Genomic DNA, 26,673 nt, shown 5'->3' on the forward strand with positions numbered 1-26,673 from the left:
TAGCCTGGGAAGCTCCATATGCCACAGGTGCAGCCCTAGAAAAGACAAAAAATAAAGACCTAATTGTAAGACATGACATCATAAAACTCTAAAAGGGAATATACACAAAACATTTTCAGACATAAACCTCAGCAATACTTTCTTAGATCAGTATCCCAGGGCAAAAGAAATAAAAGCAGAAATAAAAAAAATGGGACCTAAACTTAAAAGCTTTTAAACAGCCAAAGAAACCAGCAACAAAACAAAAAGACAACCTACAGAATGGGAGAATAATTCTTGCAAATAATAAAACCGACAAGGGACTGATTTTCAGAATACACAAACAGCTCATACAGTTCAATTTAAAAAATAAAAATAAGGAGTTCCCATCGTGGTGCAGTGGTTAATAAATCCGACTAGGAACCATGAGGTTGCGGGTTCCATCCCTGGCCTTGCTCAGCGGGTTAAGGATCCAGTGTTGCCGTGAGCTGTGATGTAGGTTGCAGACGTGGCTCGGATCCCGGGTTGCTGTGGCTCTGGCGTAGGCCGGTGGCTGCAGCTCTGATTTGACCCCTAGCCTGGGAACAGCCCTAGAAAAGGCAAAAAGACAAAAAAAATAAAATAAAAAATAAGAATTAAAAAATGGGCAGAAGACCTAAATAGACTTTCTCCAAAGACATACAGATGGCCAAGAGGCACATGAAAAGATGCTCAACATTGCTAATTTTTAAAGAAATGCATATCAAAACTACAATGAGGTACCACCTCACATTGATCAGAATGGCCATCATCAAAAAGTCTGCAAGTAATAAATGCTGGAGAGAATGTGGAGAAAAGGGAACTCCCCTACACTGCTGGTGAGAATGTAAGTTGGTGCAGCCACTACGGAAAACAGTACGGGGGTTCCTTAAAAAAACTAAAAATGGAACAACCATATGATCAAGTGATCCCACTCCTGGGCACATATACAGAAAAGACAAAAATTTTAATTTGAAAAGAGAGTGCGCCCCAATGTTCACAGCAGCACTTTTTACAATAGCCAAGATGTGGAAGCAAACTAAATGCCATCAACGGACCACTGGCCTGGGCAGACGTAGTATTTACATACACCGGAATATTACTCAGCCATAAAGAAGAATGAAATAATTTCGTCTGCAGCAACATGAATGGACCTAGAGATTACCATACTAAGTAAGTCAAACAGAGAAAGACAAATATTGTATCACTTATATGTGGAATCCAAGAAATAATACAAATGAGTCTATATACAAAATAGAAACAGACCCAGAAATATGGAAAACTTTTCGTTACCAAATGGGAAAGGGCATGGGGTGGGATAAATTTGGAGCACGGGATTTACAGATACAAACTACCACACGTAAAACAGCTAAGCAGTGAGGATCTACTGCATAGCACAGGGAACAATATTCACTATCTTGTAATAACCCACAATGGAAAATAATCTGAAAAAAATGTTTACATATAACAGTATCCTTTTACTGTACACCTGAAACTAACACATTTATAAATCAACTGTACCTCAATTTAAAAACTGTTAATTAAAAAAGTTACTGTCAAGGGGTTCCTGCTGCAGCGCAGTGGGTTAAGAATCTGACGGCAGTGGCTTGGGTCAATGAGGAAGCACAGGTTCAATTCCCAGCCTGGCACAGCACGTTAAACGATCTGGCATTGCTGCAGCTTCGGTGTAGGTTGCAGCTATGGCTCAGATTCAATCACTGGCCCAAGAACTTCCACATGCCATGGGTGCAGCCATTAAAAAAAAAAAAAAAAAAAAAAAAAAAGACCAAATTAGATAAGGATGACAGGCTGTAAAAGATGGGGAAACAGAGTAAAAGAAGTCATTTACTGGACTCAAGATCGCTTTGCAAATATCTTCCATTTTTTGCTCGCTTTGTTCACACTGTCTATTCCTTCTGATGGAGACAGTGCCAGGTGGGGAGGGAGACTCAGCTTTTAAAGCTGGGAGTGGGGGGCACTGTGGGTCAGCAAGTTCATAACCCAACTAGGATCCATGAGGATGCAGGTTCAATCCCTGGCCTCACTCCATGGGTTAAGGATCTGGCGTTGACACAAGCTGTGGTGTAGGTCACAGATGCAGCTCGGATCTGGCGTGGCTGTGGCTGTGGTGGAGGCCAGCAGCTGCAGCTCCAATTCAACCCCTAGCCTGAGAACTTCCATGTGCCACAGGTGCAGCCCTCAATAAGTAAATAAATAAAAAAAACTAGGTGGGAGCATCACCACCTCAGGGAGGCTCCACGAGGGCCCCTCCCCAGCGCTGGAACCACCACACCTACCCCGTGCTCCCCTCACATGCCGCATATGCCCCCACTCGAGCACATCAGCGCCTTTTGTTTTAGGTCTTTACCTCGCTCTCTAGACCTAGAAGCCCCAGGAGATCAACGGACGTTGGCTGAATAAATTTGTTTTGAGTAAGTCTAAAAAGAATGGGATTGACGAAGATGTGGTGATATGGAATCCAAGATAAAGCTACACTGTTAGGCGAAAGGAACAGGTTTTGTGTGTGCGTCTGTGTGCGTGTCTGAATGTGTGCAGCCATTACTCATAGGAAATGTCTGGAATAGGGCAGAGACTGCCAGCGGATACCTCCAGGGACAGGAAAGGGGGTCAGGGAGGGGAAGAACCTGACTTTTCACTTTCCAGCCTTTTGTAAAATGTTGTTAACTTGGCATGCGTTATGTCTGTATTTTTTTTTAAATGAGTCAACTGTGATTTAAAAAAACTCCATTGTTTTATCAATGAGCATAGACATATGTAGGTTACCAGACCAGGGATCAAACCCACGCCACTGCAGTGACCCAAGAAGTAGCAGTGACAACGCCAAATCCAAACCTTCTGTGCCACAAAGGAATTCCTATAGCAGGTGTGTGTGTCTGCGTGTGCATGGTGGGGTTTTTTTTGGGGGGGGGGGCAAGGATATGGAAGTTCCTGGGCCAGGGATTGAATGTGAGCTGCAGCTTTGGTGCAGGTCACAGCTATGGCAACATCAGATCCTTCAACCCACTGTGCTCCACCAGGGATCAAACCAACGCCTTCCCCATGACCTGATCTGCTGCATTTTGATTTTTTTTTTTTTTTTTTTTTGCTTTTTGGGGCCATACCTGCAGCATATGGAGGTTCCAGGCTAGGGACTGAACTGGAGCTACAGCTGCCAGCCTACACCACAGCCACAGCAACATGGGATCCGAGCCACATCTGTGGCATACACCAACCATAGCTCATGGCAACGCCAGATCCTTAACCCACTGAGCAGGCCAGGGATCAAACTCACAACCTCATGGTTCCCAGTCAGATTCGTTCCTGTTGCGCCACAACAGGAACTCCATGCATTTTGATTCTTAACCCACTGCACCATAGCAGGAACTCCCCATAGCAGTTTTTTAATTGAAATGTTACAATGCTGGAGTTCCCATCATGGCTCAGTGGGAATGAATCTGACCAGTAACCAGGAGGACGCAGGTTCAATCCCTGGACTCACTCAGTGGGTTAAGGATCCAGCGTTGCCCTGAGCTGTGCTGTAGGTCACAGACGAGGCTCAGATCTGGCATTGTTGTGACTGTGGCACAGGATGGCAGTTACAGCTCCTATTCAACCCCTAGCCTGGGAGCCTCCATATGCCGTGGGTGCGGCCCTAAAAAGACAAAAAAATATATATATATATTACAATGCTATTCATAGCACTCCTAGGAAATTAATAAAAACTATCCCTATATTAAAAATTCCTCCATTTTGCACAGAAATGGGCATCTTTAGGGAGGTGGTATCATGGTGCTGGCTGGACATGCTTTGCAATCTGACTGACCTGAGCTGGAATTCAGGTTGGTAATTAGTTGGTGATCTTGGATTTCAGCTGTCAATAGTTGGTGATCTTAAGCAAATTCTTCAACTTGTTGAGGCCGCAGCCTCCTCATTAGTAAAATGGGAGTGGTGCTGCCAGGCTCACAAAACCCTAGGCCAGTGTTTTCCGAGTCCCTCCAGTGGAACATGAGGCTGTCACCGCAGACAAAGACACCTCTCACTTGAATGACAATCACCCAGGAGCTAAGAGTCAGGCTCACATAGGTGGCAGCCACCTCAAGGAAACCTGGAGAATTAGGGGTGCTGTGTCTGGCAGGCCCCTGGAGGAGTCAGATATTTAGCAACTGACTCCCTGCTGACGCTATCAAATGTACAGAGAAAAGTGCAAACTTGTACTTATTAGTCCCGCAGGCAGCCAGCTAAGAGTGGGGAGGGTGAGAAAGAGAGGACCCCTCCCCTCCCTCGCACAACCAAGGGGCAAACCAGGCTTGACACACATGCTGTCTGCGGGCACCAAGAGTTGATCAAGCAGCCAGCTGGCAAGAGGCCTGCCTGCTGGAGCTTCAGAAGCAGCCCTGACAGTGCTGGCCACCCACTCCCCTGATCCTGAATCACAGATGACGGAGTCCAACACAGGAGTCAGCCACACCACATAGTATGCCCAGGGGTGTATTTTTGTCAAATGATTACATTTATTAACTTAACTTTTTGGCTTTAATAATATATACATACACAGTTGACCCTTCAACATGGGTTTGAACTGCGTGGCTTGCTGTGTATTTTTTCCAACGTTTCTGGAGATTTGCGACAATTTGAAAAAACTCGCAAGATGAACCACATAGCTAAGAAACAGAAAAAGTAAGAAAAAGGTATGTCATCGATACATAAAATATACCCAGATACTAATCTACCCTTACATAGGCATAAGTGGATGATATTTAATACAAAATAAATGTGTTAAGTTTTCTCACTGTTTTACAACTTTGATTTTAAGGAATTATATTACTGTACCTTATGCCTCTCTGTAATTGGAGAAACAGTCTATCAGCCTACCATGACAAGTAAGTTTTTTAACATAACAATGCTTCCAATCCTGTATTGTGAATATGTAATACTGTGTGCCAAAACAATTTTATAATGATGCATTTTTAATGTGTAGGCTAGGCTACTGCAAAGCAATCATATGGATTACACTAAGCTACCAAAAAGCCATCATATTACTACTTCTCCATTAACAATGTATGAACCATTAAAATAAAAACAGTACACAAATATGAATTTGTTTACATTATCTTTTTTTGGGGGGGGGGGACACACCCTCAGCACATGGAAGTTCCCAGGCTAGGGGTCGAATCACAGTTATAGCTGCCAGCCTAAACCACAGGCCACAGCCGCAGCCATAGGGGCTCTGAACCATGTCTGCGACCTACACCATAGCTCATGGCAACGCCTGATCCTTAACCCACCGAGCAAGGCCAGGGATCGAACTCACAGCCTCATGGATCCTAGTTGGGTTCGTTAACCGCTGCACCATGAAGGGAACTCCCTGTTTACATTACCTTTTGATTTCTGATTGTTAGTAATGCATATAGAATCTACAGTATTTGTATCATGTAAGACAATATGGATGTAGGTGCTGACAGATGCTTTATCTCAACAGACCACACAGAGTATTGATAAATACAGTACAGTACTCGGTAAATGTATTTTCTCCTCCTTACGATTTTCTATGTAACGTTTCCTTTTCTCTAGCTCACTTTAGTGTCAGAATACAGTATAGAACACACATAACATACAAAACATTTGTTAACTGCTTCTGTTATTGGTAAGACTTCAAGTCAGCATGGGTCAAACAGCAGTTACGTTTGGAAGCAGTGGAAAGTCACATGCAGATTTTCAACTATGCAGGAGGTTGCCCAGTTCAAGGGTCACTGTACACAGCAACCCTCTGTTTAGGAGAAATTATACTGGCGTTTCCTTTCTAACCACTGCAGAAGATCTTCTTTTAAAATGCGTTTAGTGTAAAATGCACTAAATGCAAAAGTGACTGAAGACTGCAAAACACGGTGAAAAGCCAACAAGTGCAGATTCTGTTCCTAATCCGGGCACGAAGGCTTGTGCACCTGATGGGCAGAGCTGCCACCTGAGAGGAGTGGTCTTAGCTTGGTAAGATGTGTAAAACCGACCATTCCAGTTTTTCATCTTTTTCAAATGTACTTTTCATGACTTATACCATATTTTAAGCCACAGAAAACATCTCAGCTGGAATAACATCTTTGAATGGAACGTGCTAACTTTTGAATGAAGATAATAAGTTATCAAAGCTAAATGCACATATCACCTGTCACTGCCTATCTCAATTCTTACTTTCCTATTTTACAAGCTACAGAAAAATTAAGGGCATAGAGTAGAGGAGAAATTGGAACCGTTAGACACTGCTGGTGGAATGCAGAGCTGTGCAGGGGCTTTGGAAGTTTGGTAGGTCTTCAAAAAATTAAATACAGAGCTACCCTATCACCCAGAAAATCCACTCCTAGGTATATACCCAAGAGAAATGAAAACATGTGTCCACACAAAAACTTGTAATAGCAGTTCCCTGGTGGCACAGCAGGTTAAGGATCTGGCATTGTCACGGGTGTGGCATGGGCTCCATCCCTAGCCTGAGAACTTCCACATGCTGCAGGTGCAGCTGAAAAAACCCCACAACAACCTTGTACTAGAATGTTCACAGAAGTAGTATTTATAATAACCGAAAAGTGAAAAGAACCCAAACGTCCATCAACAGAAGAATGGAATAATGTGACATAGCCATACAACGGAAAACTTTTCAGCCATAAACGCAAAAGAAAAACTGACCCAGGCTACAACGCGACGTTGACAGCACTATGCTGAGTGAAAGAATGCCACAAGTTGTATGTTCCCATTTATGTGAAATATCCAGTCAGGCAAATCCAGTGAGACAGAAAGTACTTCCACGATCGCCAGGGGCCGAGAGGGAGAGGGGATGAGGAAGGACTGCTAATGGTATAGGGTTTCTTTTAGGGGTGATAAAAATGTTCTAAAATTAGATGGTGGTGACTTAAAACCCCAGGAGTTCCCATTGTGGCAGTAATGAACCTGACTACTATCAATGAGGATGTGGGTTCAATCCATGGCCCTGCTCAGTGGGAAGGATCCAGTGTTGCCATGAGCTACAGTGTAGGTCACAGTCGTGGTTTGGATCCTTCGCTGATGTGGCTGTGGTGTAGGCCAGCAGCTGCAGCTCCAATCTGACCCCTAGCCTGGGAAGTGCCATATGCAATGGATGTGACCCTAAGAAAGCAAAAAAAAAAAAAAAAAATCCAAAAAACTAAATTGTACGTCTTAAAAGAGTGAATCTTATGGTATTAGATCTCAATAAAGCTGTTTTTTTTTCTTCGTAAAGAATACAAGGTAGATCCATATAGCTTTCAACTAGTTACCAATTTTTTTTTTCTTTTCACAGCCCCACCTGCAGCATATGGACGTTCCCGGACTAGGGGTCAAATGAGAGCCACACCTGCAACCTACGCCACAGCTTGCTGCAATGCTATATCCTTAATCCACTGAGAGAGGCCAGGATTGAACCTACATCCTCAGAGAGACGACATTGGAGCTTAACCCACTGAGCCACACCGGGGACTCCGATCAGTTGCTAATATTTTGGTACAATTGCCTTCTTGCTCCTCACATGCACACACACACACAATTTATGGCTGGACCACTTAAAATTTAGTTACTGTGACATTTTACTCCTAAACAATTCAGCGTGTGGAGTAGTCTCCCACATAACCAAAATATGAATATCATACTGGGGGAATTCAACACCAATCCAAGACTCTAATACATAGCCCATATTCAAATTTACTTATCAAAAATTAGGTATTGTGCTTGGTTGTCATAGCTTTCCTCTCTTGAATCTAAAAATACTGTTTTGACATATTTAAAGAATCCAGGCCAATTACTGCCTCGGATGTGTCTCAATTTGAACACACCTGTTTCCTCATGGCCTGAGTGAAGCACTTTTGGCAGGAACACTACACAGGTGAGTTGTGTCCTTCTCTGTGCTTCGTGCCGGGACCCTCTATTACCCTCCCAACATAATGCCAGTCTCGTTAGTGGTGAGTAAAGTGGTATTCACTGTTGGTCTTGGTTAGGATGATAACTATCAGATTCCTCCATTATAAAGGTAGCTTTTTCCCTTTGTAATGAATAATCTGGAGATGACCACTTGAACCTGTGTAAATAATAGCAGGCTGAATTATCTTGCACTCAAAGGTGTTAACATCCCCTCTGAGACCTCCCTGCATTCAGGTGACTAACGTCTACTCTCAATTTTATGCCACAGAATGTGAGACATGGCTGGGATTTCGACCTGCACATCAAGTCTCTGAAGGGTGAGACCCGGGTCACTGTAGTTTTAAATTCCCGGAGTGACTGATACTCCTAAGGCTGAGATTCCCCAAGTTAGAGGAAGAGGAACTTTGCATCCTCATTTGGCAAATAACAGAGGCCTGAGGAGGTTAGGGAGCCAGCGGCGCAAAACTTGTTAATTGCATAATAAGATTTTTTTTTTGACTCGTATTTTAAAACGATATTCCTTCTTAAAATAACAAAACCAGAGACATGAGTAACTTTTACACGGTTTTTAGAGCTGACCAAGGCCTGCGTATTTCTGCTTCCAATTAATTCTGCCTGTCATGAGACCTTTGCATTCCCCTTAGAAGTGAGGAACGGGGCGTTTGGTCTCCGAGCGCCTCCGCCCTCAGTGGTCACTTAACAGCTCTAGCCCGCGGGCCCAAAGCCGAGCTGCACGGTCAAGGGGCCGCAAGCTTAGCGTTGGAGACCTAGCGCCAGCACCTCGGCCCTGCGCCGCTCCCAGCCGAGGCAGCAATTCCGGCGTGGACCGCTCGAACGGCAACCAACCGCACTAGCGAGACCGACCTGGCGGGAATGCAGCTGGCCGGGACGCACCTGACCGGGACGCACCTGGAGGCGCGCCTTGCCCCGCCCAGGAAAGCCCAGCAATGCGCCGGACCTCGGAGACAACAGAACCTGCAGGCCCGTCCACCCCACTTACCCCGGCATGATACACCTTGTTTGCTCTTTTAATCTTAATGTCCAGAGTGGTCCCCATCTCGAATAATCCGCTTCGGGCGCCACTTCCTGCTGCGCGTGACCAGAGGGTAGAGCGCCGACACGCCCTTCCACCCGGAGCCCCGCCCCTTTCTCCTGTCCGCCGGCAGTTGCGTCACGTGACCTCGCGCCGGACGTAGCATCGCCTCCCCGGCCTTCCTCCTTCCGGTGCAGGGGCGGGCCTTAGCGCAGGCCGAGGGGTTGTCACTTCTCGCCCCGCCCTCGCTGGGCGTGAGGGCGGGACCGAACTAACCCCTCCTTTTCCGTAAGACAGTCGCAACACCGGAAATACCCTGCTCCTCGCCCGCTTCCTAGAGGGAGGGGGAAACCCGGCTCTCCCGGCGTGCCCCGCGGTGGGGGGCGGTGCCGAGGAGGTGTCGCCGGGGCAGCCAGTTCTGCGGCTGAAGCTCCCGTGAGGCTGTGCGGCGCGAGGAGTCGCTGCGCTATTGAGTTGGCTTTAGGGCGGTGATAACTGAGAGTGCCTTCCCTTCCGATCGCCTTTTTCTCGTTGACTTTCGACTTCCCCGCTTTCTTCCGGGGGCACTGAGGGCGAAGGCCTCATGTCCGTTCCGGGCCGGGTGGTCCTCCCTGCCCTTTCCGCGGCCCCGCACTCCTGGCCGGCAAAGAAGAGAGGAACGGCTCTCCCGTCCCCACCACCGGGCCCGGGGCCAAGGTCTTGGGGAGCGCGAGTGACCTCGCCCGCCCCGCGGGAGCCGCGGGGGCTTGTGGGTACTCCCCCGGCGCGCGCCCTGGAACGGGGTGTTGAATATTCATATTCGTGCGCAGATTGTGGGGAAGCGCCGCTGGCAGGCCCTGGGTCCCGGCAGTGCCTGGAAATGAAAACGTCAGACCTGAGACGCGCGTCGTCGTCTTTTTATTCCCAGCAAGAGTGGCTAAATTAAACACAAGAAATACATTGCTTTCTGGAAAGATTGCCTCCAGGCAGGGCAGCAGTACGGTGCTAAGCAACACACTACGTTTATTGAAATAAAATCCTTTGTCAGTGTTTTAAACAAGGACTTTTCCAGTAAGAGAAGTAAATTTTTGTTTTGATAACTAAATATAGTGAAGTGCTTTTTGCTTTTTAAAAATTCTTTGATTCTGGTATTTTTTTTCGACTTTTACCTTTTTTATTAAGATTTTTGTCTTTTCTGTTATAGTTGACAATATTTGTTTTTAAAGTGCTTTACTTGTAGGGTTACAAGAGAATTTTTCCACAATTTCCTGAGTTAGTATCACGAGTGCCTGTCCCTTGAGAATTTGTTTTACAGGACAACAGTGATAGTGCTATAGCTACAGTAGCTTTTGAAGGTTGATACATGGATATTTTCCAATAATCAGATCTCAGTTTTCAGCTCCTCTCTGGCCTCAGGGCTTCCCTCTCAGTCTGGGATAGCTTCCTGGCAACTCAAACTCAGCAATTCTAAAACAATTCATTAGGGTCTTAATAATCACAGCCTACTCTGCAATTCAAGAAGTGGATCCCTCTCCATCAAACCCATCATTTCTTAAAAACAAACAAACAAAAAACGGTGAAATACCAATCTTGGTAGACAATGCAGGAAACAGGAAAAAAAACACCTTACAAGAATCCACATTCTAAACTTGATTGCTTCAACAAACCTGCTTTATACTTATTTTGCAACAGAACGTTTCTTGTTCTTCCGGGACAAGTGTGCTGTATTTCAGTCATTTGTGTAGGTTGCACACAATCTATATGGAATGCTGGTGCACTGCAAAGAGCTTTATTTCCAAGCTATTATCGCTGTAATCAGTTTGTTGAGCCGTCTCTATGGGATGGATTCCAAATGGAAGAACAGTCCATTTTTCTCCAGCACTTCTCTTTTGAATCCTTTCTAGCCCTTATCCACACCTTAGGTGGTACTGGGACATTCTGGTCAATTTCATTGCTAAAAATCAGACTCTGTCAAAGTGTCAGTCTCATGGCTTGAGTGGGACCCTAGATCCTTAGTGATGGTGCAAAGGTGCAATTCATGGTTCTGGCTCTCACACTGTGTTCTCCACAAGGCCCGCTACCTCCTTCTGTTCCTTCCCCTGCCTTCTTCTAGAGATTGAGAAGGAGAGGATTGAGAAGGTATTTCACGGAAGCAGGGCTAGATCAGCTTTTAGTGTCCAGCTGCAATTGTAGGCATCTTTTGATAGAAGAGGGGGTCCCATGTTGTTTTTCGCTGTGAGTTTCACGCCCTTTCTGGGTCAGGAAGAGAGGCCCTACTAAGCATCTTTTAGTGGATGCTGTGATGCTCTGGCCAGACCCTTCTTCCAGGACTAAAGGGCATGTTCCCTGAGCTGCTCAGTGTTATGGTCTCAACAGCTCTCAGCAAAGTCACCGTTCAAAACTTGTTCTAGGCTGAAGAAAACTGCCCGAAGTCATGGTCCCTTTTGGATAGGACTGCCCATATCTAATGTCTAGTCAATTTAGGGTACAAAGGCCTCTTTCCCTCACCCCAGTTTGGGACGACCTTAAAGGACAAGTATAGCACCAAAGCTCTGAGTATTAGTGTCTATCCCAACATATAGTAGTTTAAAGTAGGTCAAGAACTTAGGAGCAGCTTCACTCGGTTGTGCTGGTTCAAGGTCTTAGGTAGTTGGAGTCAAGATGTTAAGGCTACAGTCATCCGAAGGCTTGACTGGGGCTGGAAGATTGCTTCTTCACCTGGCTAGGGGCTGATGACCTCAAGGGACCCTCCCCAGGCTGCCTGAGAGTCCTCACAGCGGGGCAGGTGACTTCTCCCAGAACAGACACTCCCACAGGGAGAGTAAGCTGTGCCTTGAATGGCCTAGCCTCTGACTCCTCACATTCGTTTTTCTTCTGTTCATTAGATGAGAGTCACTAAATCCAGCCCACACTGGAAGGAAGGGGAATTTGGCTCTGCCTTAAAAAGGGAGCATCAGGGAGTTCCCGCTGTGGCTCAGTAATAATGAACTCAACTAGTTTCCATGAAGAGGCAGGTTCAATCCCGGGCCTTGCTCAGCGGGCTAAGGATCCAGCGTTGCCGTGAGCTGTGGTGTAAGTTGAAGATGCAGCTCATGGCTGTAGCTGCTATGGCTGTGGCGTAGGCCGGCAGCTACAGCTCCGATTCAGCCCCTAGCCTGAGAACTTCCATATGTGGCACATGTAGCCCCCCTCCCCACCAAAAAGAGCATTAAATAATTGTGGATGTGTCTTAAACCACTGAGTTCCCACTGGATGGAGAGCCTTAACTTGTAACTGCAGGGGGGTTCAGTTAACTGAACTGAGGGTGTTCAGTCTTTTCCACCCTCACCCCCTCCACACCTGTTGTTCACCTCCTAATATGCTTCTGATATATTAGTCTCCATCTCGGAGCCTGCATATCTGACAACCCAGCCTGCAACAATCCTGTCCCTCTGGCTTCATGACTTAGCTTCTCTGAGCCTCAGTTTTCCTCATCTCTAAAATGATCTCATAATACCTTCATTACAGGGAAGTTGAAAGGATTCATAAGAGGTCATATATCTACAAAATGTAAGGCAGGCACTGTTCTAAGCATTTTAAATATTTTAACCTATTTCATCTCCATAATAATATTATGCTATAAGAATAGTTATTTCCTCACCTTTTAAAGGGAAAAACAAAGGCACCGAAAGACCACATAGCAACAAAGTGGCAGCCATTCTTTTTTTTTTTTCTCCTCTTTACGCCACACCTGTGGCGTATGGACATTCCCAGGCTACAGGTCCAATCGGAGCTGCAATGCTAGATCTGAACCACATCTGTGACATACACTTACACTGCAGCTTGCAGCAATGCTGGATCTTTAACCCACTTCGGGAGACCAGAGATTGAATCTGCATCTTCATGGATAGTAGCCGGGTTCTTAACTTGCTGAGCCACCACAGAAACTCCACAGCCATTCATTTTGATTCCAGAGCTCACATATGCAATTACCAATCACCATGCGACGTCTGTGGGCACAACAGAAGCCTGAGGTTAAAGCAAGGAGGCACGGGATCTTAATTAAAAGACTGAGCAAAGGTCTGCCAATCAAATGTGGACATCAAGCAGGGGTACAATGTCACAGTCAAAGGTGATATTAAAGAAAGGAATTGGGGGTCATTTATCAACTGACTGTGAAGACCCAATATTAAAACCATGGCAGGACTTCCTGCTGTGGCACAGTAGGTTAAAAACCCAGCATTGTTGGAATTCCTGTCATGGTGCAGTGGTTAGCGAATCCGACTAGGAACCATGAGGTTGCGGGTTCGATCCCTGGCCTTGCTCAGTGGGTTAATGATCCGGTGTTGCCGTGAGCTGTGGTGTAGGTTGCAGACACTGCTCGGATCCCGTGTTGCTGTGGCTCTGGCACAGGCTGGCAGCTACAGCTCCGATTAGACCCCTAGCCTGGGAACCTCCATATGCCTCGGGAGTGGCCCAAGAAATGGCAAAAAAAAAAAAAAAAAAAAAAAGACAAAAACAAAACAAAACAAAACCCAGCATTGTCTCTGCAGCAACTCAGATTGCTATGGAGGCTTGGGTTCAATCCCCAGCACAGGGACTTCCATATGCGGCTGGTGTACCCCCCTCCAAAAAGAAGCACAGCAGAATTGTATAATGTATTCGTTTACCAGGACAGCTGTAATAAAATGCAATACTACAAACTGGTGGCTTAAAACAGCAGAAGTTGTTCTTTCACAACTTCTGGAGGCTGGAAGGCTGAGAACAAGGTGTTGGCGGAGCCGACTCCTCCTGAGGGCGGAGAGGGGGGTTCAGCTGCAGCCTCTCTTGGGCTCACAGATGGCCATTCTTCCTGGTCCCTCCACAGTGTCTTGTTTTTGTGTGTCCTCATCATCACCTGTCTTTCTCCCTTTGGCGTGTGTGTCTCCACACTGTTCCTTTTTGTAAAGATACATCGTATTGTATCAGGGCCCACACTAATGATCTCATCATGACGTAATTACCTCTGTGAAGATCCAATTTCCACTCTGTCACATTGTGAGATGTTGGGGGTTAGAACCTCAACATATGAACGTGGTGGGGACACAATTCAACCTGTAACATATAGTTATTTATTTATTTATTTACATATTTATTTGGCCATGCCCATGGCCTGCGGAAGTTCCTGGGCCAGGGATTGAACCCGTGGCACAGGGGCAACCGGAGCCACAGCAGTGACAATGCCGGATCCTTCATGTGGTGAGCCACTAGGGAACTCCAAAATATTTCAGCATATAAAGATAGACAGGTAGAATAAGTAAAAGATGTTAACAAAATACACTTTATCAAAGATTGAGTGGATAAAAAATAAAGACATAGGAGTTCCCATTGTGGCTCTGTGGTAACGAACCCTACTAGTATCCATGGGGTTGCAGGTTTGATCCCTGGCCTCGTTCGGAGGGTTAAGGAGCTGGCACCTGTGGCGTAGGTTGCAGATGCAGCTCAGATCCCATGCTGCTGTGGCTGTGGTATAAGCAGGCAGCTGCAGCTCCAATTCGGCCCCTAGCCTGGGAACTTCCATATGCCAAGGATGTGGCCCTAAAAAGACCAAAACAAATTTGAAAACCCAAAAAACAAAAATAAAGACATAGAGGATTTTAACAAAACAACTAATAGGAGCAATTAACAAATAAGATGGAATCCCAGGGAATTCACCTTTTCGAGTGGCCATGATGCATTTATAAGAGTTGGTTTTATACTAGGCCATAAAGAAACTCTCAAATTCAATTAAGTATAGTACTGGTACTTTACCAAAACTTTAACCATTTGGAGATTAACACATACTTTCCCAAAATACATTAGGTCAAAGAGTAAATAACCAACTAAAAATAACAAGGTGTCTATGCTTCAGATCAAAACCTATGGGGTACAGCCAAAGGAAGAATCCTCTGAAAAATTATTAGAAAAAGGGTTTGAGATTTTGGCCAGGAGTGAAATGATATGAAATCTGGGGTTTGCTACAAAATAACTCCAGGAGGAGGGACAGAAGGAAGAAGGGAGGAGTTGTGATTGGGCAGGATGATTGTTGAAACAGATGGTGATAATTACTGAAGCTGGGTGATGGGGACATGGAGTTTCATTACACTCTCTCTCCGATTTCTATGTGTCTTTGAATTCCATAGAAAAAGAAGACAAGATGAATATAAGCAGCAGGAGAATATTTTTAAACTATTAGCTAAATTTTTTTTTTCTGTCCACCTCCTGGCATATGGATTTCCCAGGGCCAGGGATCAGATCCTAGCTGCAGTTGTGGCAATGCTGAGTCCTTAACCCACTGTGCTGGGCCAGGGATTGAAACTGAATCCTAACACTTCCAGGACACCACCAATCCCATTGCGCCACAGCAGGAACTCCAGCTACGGTATTTTTTATACCTTGTAATTCCTAGTAAGTGCCCCCCAGCACTCCCTTCATCAACTGTATACTCTGAATCACAACAAAAGTGTGATAAGGTGTTCCCATTGTGGCGCAGTGGAAACAAATCCCACTAGGAACCATGAGGTTGTGGGTTCGATCCATGGCCTCACTCAGTGAGTTGAGGATCCTGCATTGCCGTAAGCTGTGGTATAGATCACAGATACGGCTTGGATCTGGTGTTGCTGTGGCTGTGGCGTAGGCTGGCAGCAATAGCTCCGATTAGACCCCTAGCCTGGGAACCTCCATATGCTGCCAGTGCAGCCCTTAAAAAAACAAATAAAAAATAAAAAAATTAAAATAAAAGTGTGATAAAGAGATGAAATGTGTCTGGTCTAGAAGAAGGGGTATGAAAGGAGAATGAATCAAAAAAGCCCCTGGGGTTAGATCTGGCTGCCTGTCCTCTGAAATGACAGCCCACTTCGGGCTGGGGTTGGACAAAGCTGTAGAAAATGATAGAAAACTCAGAGACTGAGTGCATGTGAAGGAGCAGAAAAGTAGCAGATGCAGCCACGGTGAGCTGCAGGCTGAGTCAGCAATGGAGAGAATCCCTCTAGCATGGTGCTGTCTGGGCTGACAGGGACTGCAAATTACTCCAACTGGGACGTTGGCCAAGATATCTGGCATTTTCCAAACATGTGCCTCTCCCATCCCAGGTAGAAAACTTCAGAGAGAAGGCAAGGACAATAGGCATGGGAAGAGAGAAGGAAAAACTATCAGTTGAGTTCCAACTAAGTAATAAGATTGATTTTTTTTTTCCCCTGCCCTCAGCAGAAATTATTGCTGGAGAGCTAAACTGAGTTAATTTATAGAGAAATGAAGGCTGTTACTTTTTTGGCCATTTATATGTTGTGCCTGTGAATTTTAAAACAGCTACATATACAAAAATCAATAGGCATTTCTATTTAACAGCAATAATCAGTTAGAAAATAAAATGAACATAGGGATTGTATTCTCAATAGCAATAAAAATATAAAATACTTGGAATAAATTGAAGGTAATGTATATTTGAGTGACATGAATAAAACTATAAGGCTGAATTAAGATCTATGAATTATGAAAATAGATGTATAGTACTGCTGATTTGGAAATCTAAATACTTTTAAATGCTCAGTCTTATAAAATTAATTTTTATTTTTAATTATTATTATTATTTTTTTGGCTGTGCCCACAGCATCTGAACCTGGGCCACAGCACTGACCCGAGCCACAGCAGTGACAATGCCAGATGCTTAACCCACTGAGCCACCAGGGAACTCCTAAAATTAATTTTTTGGCTTAGTTAGTTCCTCTTGATATAATTTTAATAAGGAAATTTAATGAAATGATGTTAAAGTTATTCTGAAAAATAATGAACGCTAAAACAATAATATAACTTTTTAAAAAGTTAATTGAGGTGGCTTAAAGACTTAAATATAAGACAAGACACTATCAACTTCCTGGAAGAGAACAAAGGCAAAACATTCTCTGACATCAATCTTATGAATATTTTCTCAGGCCAAGTCTCCCAAAGCAACAGAAATAAGAGCAAAAATAAACCAATGGGGGAGTTCCCGTCGTGGCACAGTGGTTAACGAATCTGACCATGAACCATGAGGTTGCGGGTTCGGTCCCTGCCCTTGCTCAGTGGGTTAACGATCTGGCGTTGCCCTGAGCTGTGGTGTAGGTTGCAGACACGGCGTTGCTGTGGCTCTGGCGTAGGCCAGGGGCTACAGCTCCAATTCGACCCCTAGCCTGGAAACCTCCATATGCCGCGGGAGCAGCCCAAAGAAATAGCAAAAAGCCAAAAAATAAAAATAAAAGCTAAAAATAAACCAATGGGACCTAACCAAATTGACAAGCTTTTGCACAGCAAAGGAAACCAAAAAGAAAACAAAAAGACAACTTACAGAATGGGATAAAGTGTCAAATGATGCAATGGACAAGGGCTTAATCTCTAAAATATACAAACAACTTATATAACCCAACAGCAAAAAAGCCAACAACCCAATGGAAAATGGGCAAAAGACCTGAATAGACATTTCTCCAAGGAAGATATACAGATGACCAACAAGCACATGAAAAAGTGCTCAACATCGCTGATTATAAGAGAAATGCAAATCAAAACTACCATGAGATACCACCTCACACCAGTCAGAATGGCCATCATTAATAAGTCCACAAATAATAAATGCTGGAGGGGGTGTGGAGAAAAGGGAACTCTCCTGCACTGTTAGTGGGAGTGTAAGCTGGTACAACCATTATGGAGATCAGTATGGAGACAGCTTAGAAATCTATACACAGAACTACCATATGACCCAGCAATCCCACTCTTGGGCATATATCTAGACAAAACTTTCCTTAAAAAAGACACATATACCCACGTGTTCATTGCAGCTCTATTTACAATAGCCAAGACATAGAAACAACCTAAATGTCCATTGACAGATGATTAGATTAGGAAGATGTGGTATATATGCACAATGGAATACTACTCAGCCATAAAAAAGAATGAAATAATGCCATTTGTAGCAACATGGATGGAACTGGAGACTCTCATCCTGAGTGAAGTAAGTCAGAAAGAGAAAGACAAATACCATATGATATTACTTCTATCTGGAGTCTAATATACGGCACAAATCAACCTTTCCACAGAAAAGAAAATCATGGACTTGGAGAATAGACTTGTGGTTGCCAAGGGGAAGGGAGAGGGAGTGGGGTGGTTGGGGAGCTTGGGGTTAATAGATACAAACTATTGCCTTTGGGATGGATAAGCAATGAGATCCTGCTGTGTAGCACTGGGAACTATGATGGAGCATGATAATGTGTGAAAATAGAATGTGCACATGTAGGTGTAACTGGGTCACCACACTGTACAGTAGGAAAAAAATTGTATTGGGGAATAACAACAATAATAATTAAAACCAGAAAAAAAAAGTTAATTGAGGGAAGCGAACCCTATTTAGCACAAAACATAGTAAAGCTATAAGAGTTAAAAGCACATCATTCTGGCATAAGATCAATTGGACCGGCTAGCTCAGAATAGATCCCAATATATTAGTGTATAAGGTTTTTATATATGATAAAAGTTACCACAAATCTATAGGGAACAGAGGATTATTCAGCAAATGATGTAGATAGACTAAATGACTTGATATCTAGAAGAAAAATTCGTCTGGATTTTGCTATCCCACTCTAAGTCCTCCTATCCCCTCCAACCCCCCCAAACGTAGATTGATTAAAGAGTTCAGAAAATAATAAAACAAGTGAGGCATAGACTTTTTTTTTCTTTTTTTTAGGGCTGCACCTGCGGCATATGGAGGTTCCCAGGCTAGGGGTCCAATCGGAGCTGTAGCACCCGGCCTATGCCAGAGCCACAGCAACGCAGGATCCGAGCCGCGTCTGCGACCTACACCACAGCTCACGGCAACACCGGATCGTTAACCCACTGAGCAAGGCCAGGGATCAAACCCGCAACCTCATGGTTCCTAGTCAGATTTGTTTCTGCTTCACCACAATGGGAACTCCCAGGCATAGACTTTTTGAAAATGTGAAAAACCTGTGTGAGTAAAACTATTAATGTCTTTTTTCCTTTTCTTTCTTTTCTTTTTTTTTAAAAAATTTTTGGCTGCTCCATGGCATATGGAGTTCCTAGGCCAGGGACCAGATCCCAGCCACAGCTGCAACAACACTGGATCCCTAATCCACTGTGCTGGACCAGGGATAGAACCTGCGTCCCAAGGCTCCCAAGACACCACCCACCCCGTTGCGCCACAGCAGGAACTCCAAACTATAAATGTCTTGCAAGAAATCTAACATAATTTGAGTGGAAGGAAATGTGTATTGTGTGCTTGGATAGGAAGTTTCAACATTATCAAAATATTAATCCCCCCCTACTTAATTTATAAGTTTAAAGCCGTGTCAATAAACATACCATCTTCTTTTTATTCCTGGAGCCATGCCGATTGAATATAACATTTATTTATAATAATAAATGAGCAAGAATAGCCAGGAAAATCCCAAGAAGAAGCGAACAGGTGGGAAAGGGGGCCCGGGCCATGTTTGGGGGTATTAGCACATGTAACTTACTTTTACCAGTAGCATGAGGTGAAGGTTCTGGGCCTAAGCCTTAAAAAGGCCTGGCAACTTCTGCTTTTGTGTTTTGAGAGCTCTGAGAACCATGTACGATGTCCCAAGATCCTGGTGGAGAAGCCAGGTTGAGGGGCTACAAAGAGCCCCCAGGTTCTAAGACCAGCCTTCCTGCCATTCCCTCCAGGGCCCCCCAGGTGAATGAAGCCGCCTTAGCCGTTTCACCCCCACTGCCATCTGACGGCAGCCACGTGAATGACACAAGCCAGACCCGCTGAAGAGTCCCTTAGCTGAACCCCCGTCAACCCACAGAACTGAATGAGAAATAATACAATGATGATTGTTTTCAGAGTTCCTGGTGGCCTAGTGGTCAAGGATCCTGTATTGTCATTGCTGTGGCTCAGGTCACTGCTGTGTTGAGGATTTGATCCCTGGCCTGAGAACTATCTCATGCCATGGGCTTGACCAAAAAAAAAAAAAAAAAATGGCTATAGTTTTTTTGTTTTTTTTGTTTTTTTTTTTTGCTATTTCTTGGGCCGCTCCCACGGCATATGGAGGTTCCCAGGCTAGGGGTTGAATCGGAGCTGGAGCCACCGGCCTACGCCAGAGCCACAGCAACGCGGGATCCGAGCCGCGTCCGCAACCTACACCACAGCTCACGGCAACGCCGGATCGTTAACCCACTGAGCAAGGGCAGGGACCGAACCCGCAACCTCATGGTTCCTAGTCGGATTCGTTAACCACTGTGCCACGATGGGAACTCCCATATAGTTTTAAGCCATTAAGTTTTGAGATGGCTTGTGGTACAGCAATAGATGGATGACCAAATCATGCTTACCTTCAATAAGGGGAAAGACGAATCAAAGTGGGGGAGACAGAGATGGAAACTAGACGTCTCTGAATGTACCGTAGAAGGCCAGAGAATATTGACTTGGAACCTGTAAATGTTTTAGTTCAGTAAAAACAAAACAACAACAACAACAACAAATTTTTTTGACCGCACCCATGGCATGAGGAAGTTCCCAGGCCAGGCTTTGAACCTGAGCTACACCAGTGATAACACCGAATCATTAACCACTAGGTCATCAGAAAACTCAATTTTTAATTAAAAACAAACAAAACAAAACAAAAAACCACCACACAGAAGAGCTACAAAATATAATTGAATTTTTAAAATTTCAGTGGGGGGGGGGGTTCCCAGTGTGGCTCAGCTGTGACAAACCCAACTAGTATCCAAGAGGATGCAGGTTGGATCCCTGGCCCCACTCAGTGGTTTAAGGATCGGCTTTGCCAGGAGCTGCAGGATAGGTTGCAGATGCGGCTCAGATCTGGCATTTCTGTGGCTGTGGCTTAGGCCAGCAGTTTCAGCTCCGATTTGACTCCTAGCCTGGGTGCAGCCCTAATAAAAAAAAAACAAAAAGAAGAACAAAAAACTTCAGTGGGGTTAAGGTAGATATGAAAAGACTTTCTAACTGGAAATTGACTGATAGGGAAATTTCACGATGGGGAAAGAGATTCAATTTAATACATATAGATTTTTACTATACCTGGAGAAAACCATAATAAAAAGGAGAGAATATATTGGAAAAGATATGCAACAAATATTACAAGCAGGGAGTTCCCGTCGTGGCTCAGCGGTTAACAAACCTGACTAGCATCCATGAGGATGTGGGTTTGATCCCTGGCCTCGCTCAGTGGGTTAAGGACCCGGTGTTGCCATGAGCTGTGGTGTAGGTCGCAGACGTGGCTCAGATCTGGCGTTGCTGTGTATGTGGTGTAGGCTGGCCGCTGTAGCTCTGATTTGACCCCTAGCTGGGAAATTCCATATGTCGCAGGTGCAGCCCTAAAATGACAAAAGACAAAAAAAAAAAAAATTGCAAGCAAAGATCTTATCTTGACTGTATCGTCAGGATGTGTTAGTTTTCTCTATCTGTTCCAGGAACTTGAAACAACCTCCATTTACTGGCTCACAGCTCCTTCGGTCATTGAGTCTGGGTGGGCTCAATGGGGTTCTCTGCTTAGAGTCTTGCAAGGTTGAAATCCAGGTGTCTGCTAGGCTGAGCTATTATCCAGAGGCTTTGTAACATCTCCCTCGAGGCTCATTCAGGTTATTGGCAGAATTCAGGTCCTGTGATTGTGGGACGGTGAGCAAGGAGCATCCCCTGGTCTTAGAGATCTCCTGCCTTGCATGGGGACCTCTCCATCTTCAGAGCCAGCAACAGCGCATCGAATCTTTCTCCTGCTTTGAATCTCCTTGAACCCCTTTCTACTACCAGTCAAAGAAAAATTTCTGCTTTTGAAGCGCTTATGATATTCAGTTAAGTCCCCCCCGGACAATCTCCGTGTTTTATGGTTAACCATGCCACGAAACGACATTATCCTGGGAGGGATATTTCCTCATCTTCGTAGTTTCTACCCACACTCAAAAGGGAGGAAATTATACAAGGGTGAACGTCACTGGGGTCATTCTTAGAATTCTGATTATCAAATCTGTAAGAAGAACTCTAAAACAGGATATGAATAACTTTTGCCAAAGAGGAAATTAAGTAGTAAGAAGGTATATGCAAAAAATGTTTAATTTCAATTTAAAAAACCCAAAGAAATGCTAGTCAGAAGCTTCCATTTCAGAGGTTAATTTAGCAAAAACGAAAAAACAAAAGCACACACTCAATATTGGCAGATAAGAGGTGAAATGAACATCTTTATTCATTTATGATGGCAATGGGAAAGGTACAGCACAAATAGAAAAAAATTGGCAATATATACCAAAGTTGTTTTGTCTGTTTTCTTTCTTTCTTCTTTTTTTTTTTTTTTGCTTTTTAGAGCCTCCTCTGAGGCATGTGGAGGTTCACAGGCTAGGGACTGAATTGGAGCTGTAGCCGCTGGCCTACACCACAGTGGTAACGCCAGATCCAAGCCGCATCTGTGACCTACATTCAAGTTCATGGCAACACCAGGTCCTTAACCCACCGAGCGAGGCCAGGGATCAAACCTGTATCCTCATGGATGCTAGTCAGATTTGTTTCCGCTGAGCCACGAGGGAAACTCCCCAAAGTTTTTTAAATGTTGATGTTCGTTGGCCCAGTAATCTGACTGCTCTGAGTCTATTGAAAGAAAATAATCCTAGGAGTTCCCTTAGTGGCTCAGTGGTTAACAAACCCGACTAGGTTCCATGAAGATGTGGGTTTGATCCCTGGCCTCACTCAGTGGGTTCAGGATCCGGTGTTGCCATGAGCTGTGGCGTAGGACGTAGACTTCAGCTCCAATTCGACCCTTAGCCTAGGAACCTCCATATCCCGAGGGTGCAGCCCTAAAAAAAAAAATTTTTTTAAATCCTAAATTTGAAGAAAAAACTTAAATATCATGCTATTCACAGTGTATCATTAGTAATGAAAAGTTGGAAACAACTAATTGACAAAACAGACATAGTTTGGAAAACTATACCTTCAAATCAGTGAGAAATTATCAGCTACTAAAATTACAGTTGTGCTAAAAGAAATAAAAGAAGATCTAAATTCCTAGAGAAATATTCTATGTTTAAGAGTACAAGACAATATTATTAAGATGTCCATTCTGCCACTCAATGCAATCCCATTCAACAACCTCAGTAGCCTTTTTGGTAAAAATGGACGAGCTAATTAAAAAATGTATGCAATAGGAGTTCCCATCATGGCTCAGTGGTTAATGAATCTGACTAGGAACCATGAGGTTGCAGGTTTGCTCCCTGGCCTTGCTCAGTGGGTTAAGGATCCGGCCTTGCCATGAGCTGTGGTGTAGGTCGCAGACACAGCTTGGATCTCACGTGGATGTAGCTGTGGTGTAGGCTGGCGGCTACAGCTCCAATTAGACGCCTAGCCTGGGAACCTCCGTATGCTGTGGGAGTGGTCCTAGAAAAGGCAAAAAGACCAAAAAAAAAAAAGACAATGAAAAGATGTCCACACAAAAACTTGTATGTTCATAGTAGCATTATTCATAATAGATAAAAACTAGAAACAACTCAAATATTCATCAAGTGGTGAACAAAGAGTAGTATAGCCACAGCGTAGAACGCTACTTATCAATACAAAGAAACAAGCTACTGATACACACAGCAGCATGAATGAACCCCAAGATAGGCTGCATAGAAGAAGCCAGCCATAAGGAATTCCCGTTGTGGCTCAGCAAGTTAAGGCCCAGACCTAGTGTCCATGAGGATGTGGGTTTGATCCCCGGCCTCGATCAATGGGTTAAGGAGTGTTGCCTTAAGCCGCGCCATAGGTCAGATCCAGTGTTGCTGTGGCTGTGGCTGCAGCTGTAGCTCTGATTCGACCCCTGGCCCTGGGAACTTCCATATGCCTGGCAGGTGTGGCCGCAAAAAGAAAAAAAAAAATAATAATAAGCCCATAAGGCCACATACTTAAGTTCCAAGCAGGCAAACTAATCAATAATGATATAAAATGGATTAGTGGAAACCTGTGAAGTGGTTGGGTGATGGACTCTGAGAGAAAGGAGGGTACTTTTTAAACAGAAGGAAAGTATCTATATCTTGAATGGGAGATAGTTACGCAGATTATCCTTTTGTTAAAATTCATCAAACTGTGTATACATATGGTGGGTGTGTTTTATTTTATATAAATTATATTTCCATAAATTGCCTTCAAAATTCAATAATATAGTTCAGCCAATCATATTCTAACACAGAAAGTGGTTGTGCTAAAATAAAAATAAAAATTAAAAAGGAATTCAGAATTTTAGCTATGACATGATTATAGCTGTGAAAAACAGGCAAACAAAAGGATATACGCAACATAAGTCTCTAAATTCAACAGGCCAAGTTCCCAGCTGTGGTGCAACAGGATCGGAGGCGTCTCTGCCGCTCAGGAGGCAGGTTCGATCCCTGGCCCGGTACCTTGGGTTAAAGGATCCAGCATATCTGCAGCTGTGGCATGCATCGGGGCAACTGTGTCTTGGATCTGATCCCTGCGCCGGGAACTCCATAAGCCTCAGGGCAGCCAAAAGGGAAATAATTAATTAATTGAACAAACCGAAAAAGCACAGAAAGCCTGGCAGACTAAGAAATGCTCCTGGGAGTTCCCGTCGTGGCTCAGTGATTAATGAATCTGACTAGTAACCATAAGGTTGCAGGTTCGATCCCTGGCCTTGCTCAGTGGTTAAGGATCCGGCTTTGCCGTGAGCTGTGGTGTAGGTTGCAGACACGGCTCGGATCCCACGTTGCTGTGGCTCTGGCCTAGGCCAGAGGCTGCAGCTCCAATTCGACCCCTAGCCTGGGAACCTTCATATGCCGCAGGAGCGGCCCAAGACAAAAAAAAAAGACAAAAAATGGCAAAAAGACAAAAAAAAAAGAAATGCTCCTGGGATATTAACAGTGTCTGTACTAGGGTGATTAGGGATATGGGTACCTATTGTTCTTTTTAGCTCTTCTCATAAATATACATTATTTCAAAAATATTTACCATCAATTTTCAAGTATTTACTCTTAAAAAGAACTAGTTATTAAATTAAAAAAAAAAAAAGGAAATTGATAAGAACAGAGTCAGGGGTCTTTCAACTGCAAGAGCCAGAAACGGGTTTAAATGATCTTAAGCCAAACACAGAGATTATCGCCTTTGGTAACTGAAATCCAGGATGGAGTTAGGTTATACACAAGATTAATTTATTCATTACTGGGTTTTCTTCATTACAGAAGATCCTTACCATTTATTGGGAAGATGATTTAAATATCTCTCATGAATATCTCTCAAATAGACAAATTGGTGAGTACTACATAATAAACATTTTTGGTATTAAAAAGACAATAAAGGAGTTCCCTAGTGACACAGCGGGTTAAGGATCTAGTGTTATCCACTGGATTGCTGCTGTGGCTCGGGTTGGAGCTCCTGGCTGGGGAATTTCCACATGCCAAAAATGAAAACAAACAAAAAAACTAAAAAAAAAAATTAAGATTGGTGAAAGACATGTGACGAATCAGTTATAGCCAAGTGTTCATTCCAGAATCTCGGTGGTAGACATATGCCTGTTTACTGTACAATTTTTTCACTTCCTCTCTATGTTGAAAGTTTTAAAATAAAGTTGGGGGTGAAAAGTTCCTGTCATGGGTCAGTGGTTAGGAAACCCAACTAGGACCCATAAGGACGCAGGTTCAATCCCTGGCCTCGCTCAGTGGGTTAAGGATCCAGTATTGCCACGAACTGTGGTAGAGGTCACAGACACGGCTCCGATCCCGTGTTGCTGTGGCTGTGGTGTAGGCCAGAGGCTACAGCTCCCATTCAACCCCTAGCCTGGGAATCACCATATGCCACAGGTGCAGCCCTGAAAAGACAAAAAGCCAAGAAAAAAGTTGCGGGTGAAAATCGAAATAGAGAACCCATATTACTCTTCCATTGATTTACTGGGTGCCACTTAGGAATTATGCTAAATTATGCTAATTATGCTAAATCTCACAAGACTCACAAGAGAACAAAACCGTTAGAGTTTTCCCTTCATGTAGTTTACAGCCTAAAAGAGAAGAGAGATGGTTGAACAAGCAATTCCAGCAGAGCAATAAGAGTTACTGTAGGGTTCACTCAAATGACCCCGTCTCACCTGATTCTTTCTCTAAAGACCCTACCTCCAAATAAAGTCTCATTCTGAGCAACTAGGGGTTAGCATATCTTTTTTGGGAGGGACACCATTCCACCTAGAACATGAGGTAGACCAGCTGTTCACTTTAGAAAGATCCTTCCCGGAGTTTCCTTCGTGGCTCAGTAGTTAACAAATCCGACTAGGAAACATGAGGTTGCAGGTTTGATCCCTGGCCTCGATCAGTGGGTTAAGGATCCAGTGTTGCCAGTCAGCTGTGGTGTAGGTCACAGATGAGGCTCGGATCCCACATGGCTGTGGCTCTGGCATAGGCCAGCAGCTATAGCTCTGATTAGACCCCTAGTCTGGGAAACTCCATATGCCATGGGTGCGGCCCTACAAAGACAAATGACAAAAAAAAAGATCCTTAAGGATGTGACATGCAGACTATGTTGGAGAGAAATATCTCACTAAACATCTCAGGAGATGTTTCTAGTAATCTCCGCAAGAGACAGTAGTAGCTGGACAATGATCATAGTGATAAGGTAGGATGGAAGGAAGTGGGCCAACAGAGAACATTCTAGGAGCTGGCCTCATTTTGGTTGACGACTGAAGGGACTGAGCTGGGAGAGTGAGACGGGTTCTCCCTATAGAGGAGAGGTCAGGGTCCCACGTCTCATTCAAACTTCC

At 44.3% G+C, this 26,673-nt stretch overlaps 1 protein-coding gene across 2 annotated transcripts in view; it reads right to left on the reverse strand.

The window, feature by feature from the left end:
* The window catches only part of VPS26C (VPS26 endosomal protein sorting factor C), a 55,192-nt gene extending 46,076 nt beyond the window's left edge, over nt 1–9,116 (reverse strand). Inside the window, exon 1 of one of the 2 annotated variants that reach the window (XM_047796454.1) lies at nt 8,915–9,116. In XM_047796454.1, the coding sequence (XP_047652410.1) occupies nt 8,915–8,971 (57 nt within the window). In that variant the 5' untranslated portion in view covers nt 8,972–9,116. The remainder of the gene's footprint in view (nt 1–8,914) is intronic. The other variant, XM_047796462.1, reaches the window with a different exon arrangement.
* Between the last annotated feature and the right edge of the window lie 17,557 nt (nt 9,117–26,673).

Source organism: Phacochoerus africanus, chromosome 1 (genome assembly GCF_016906955.1).
Source record: "Phacochoerus africanus isolate WHEZ1 chromosome 1, ROS_Pafr_v1, whole genome shotgun sequence".
Classification (NCBI taxonomy): domain Eukaryota; kingdom Metazoa; phylum Chordata; class Mammalia; order Artiodactyla; family Suidae; genus Phacochoerus; species Phacochoerus africanus.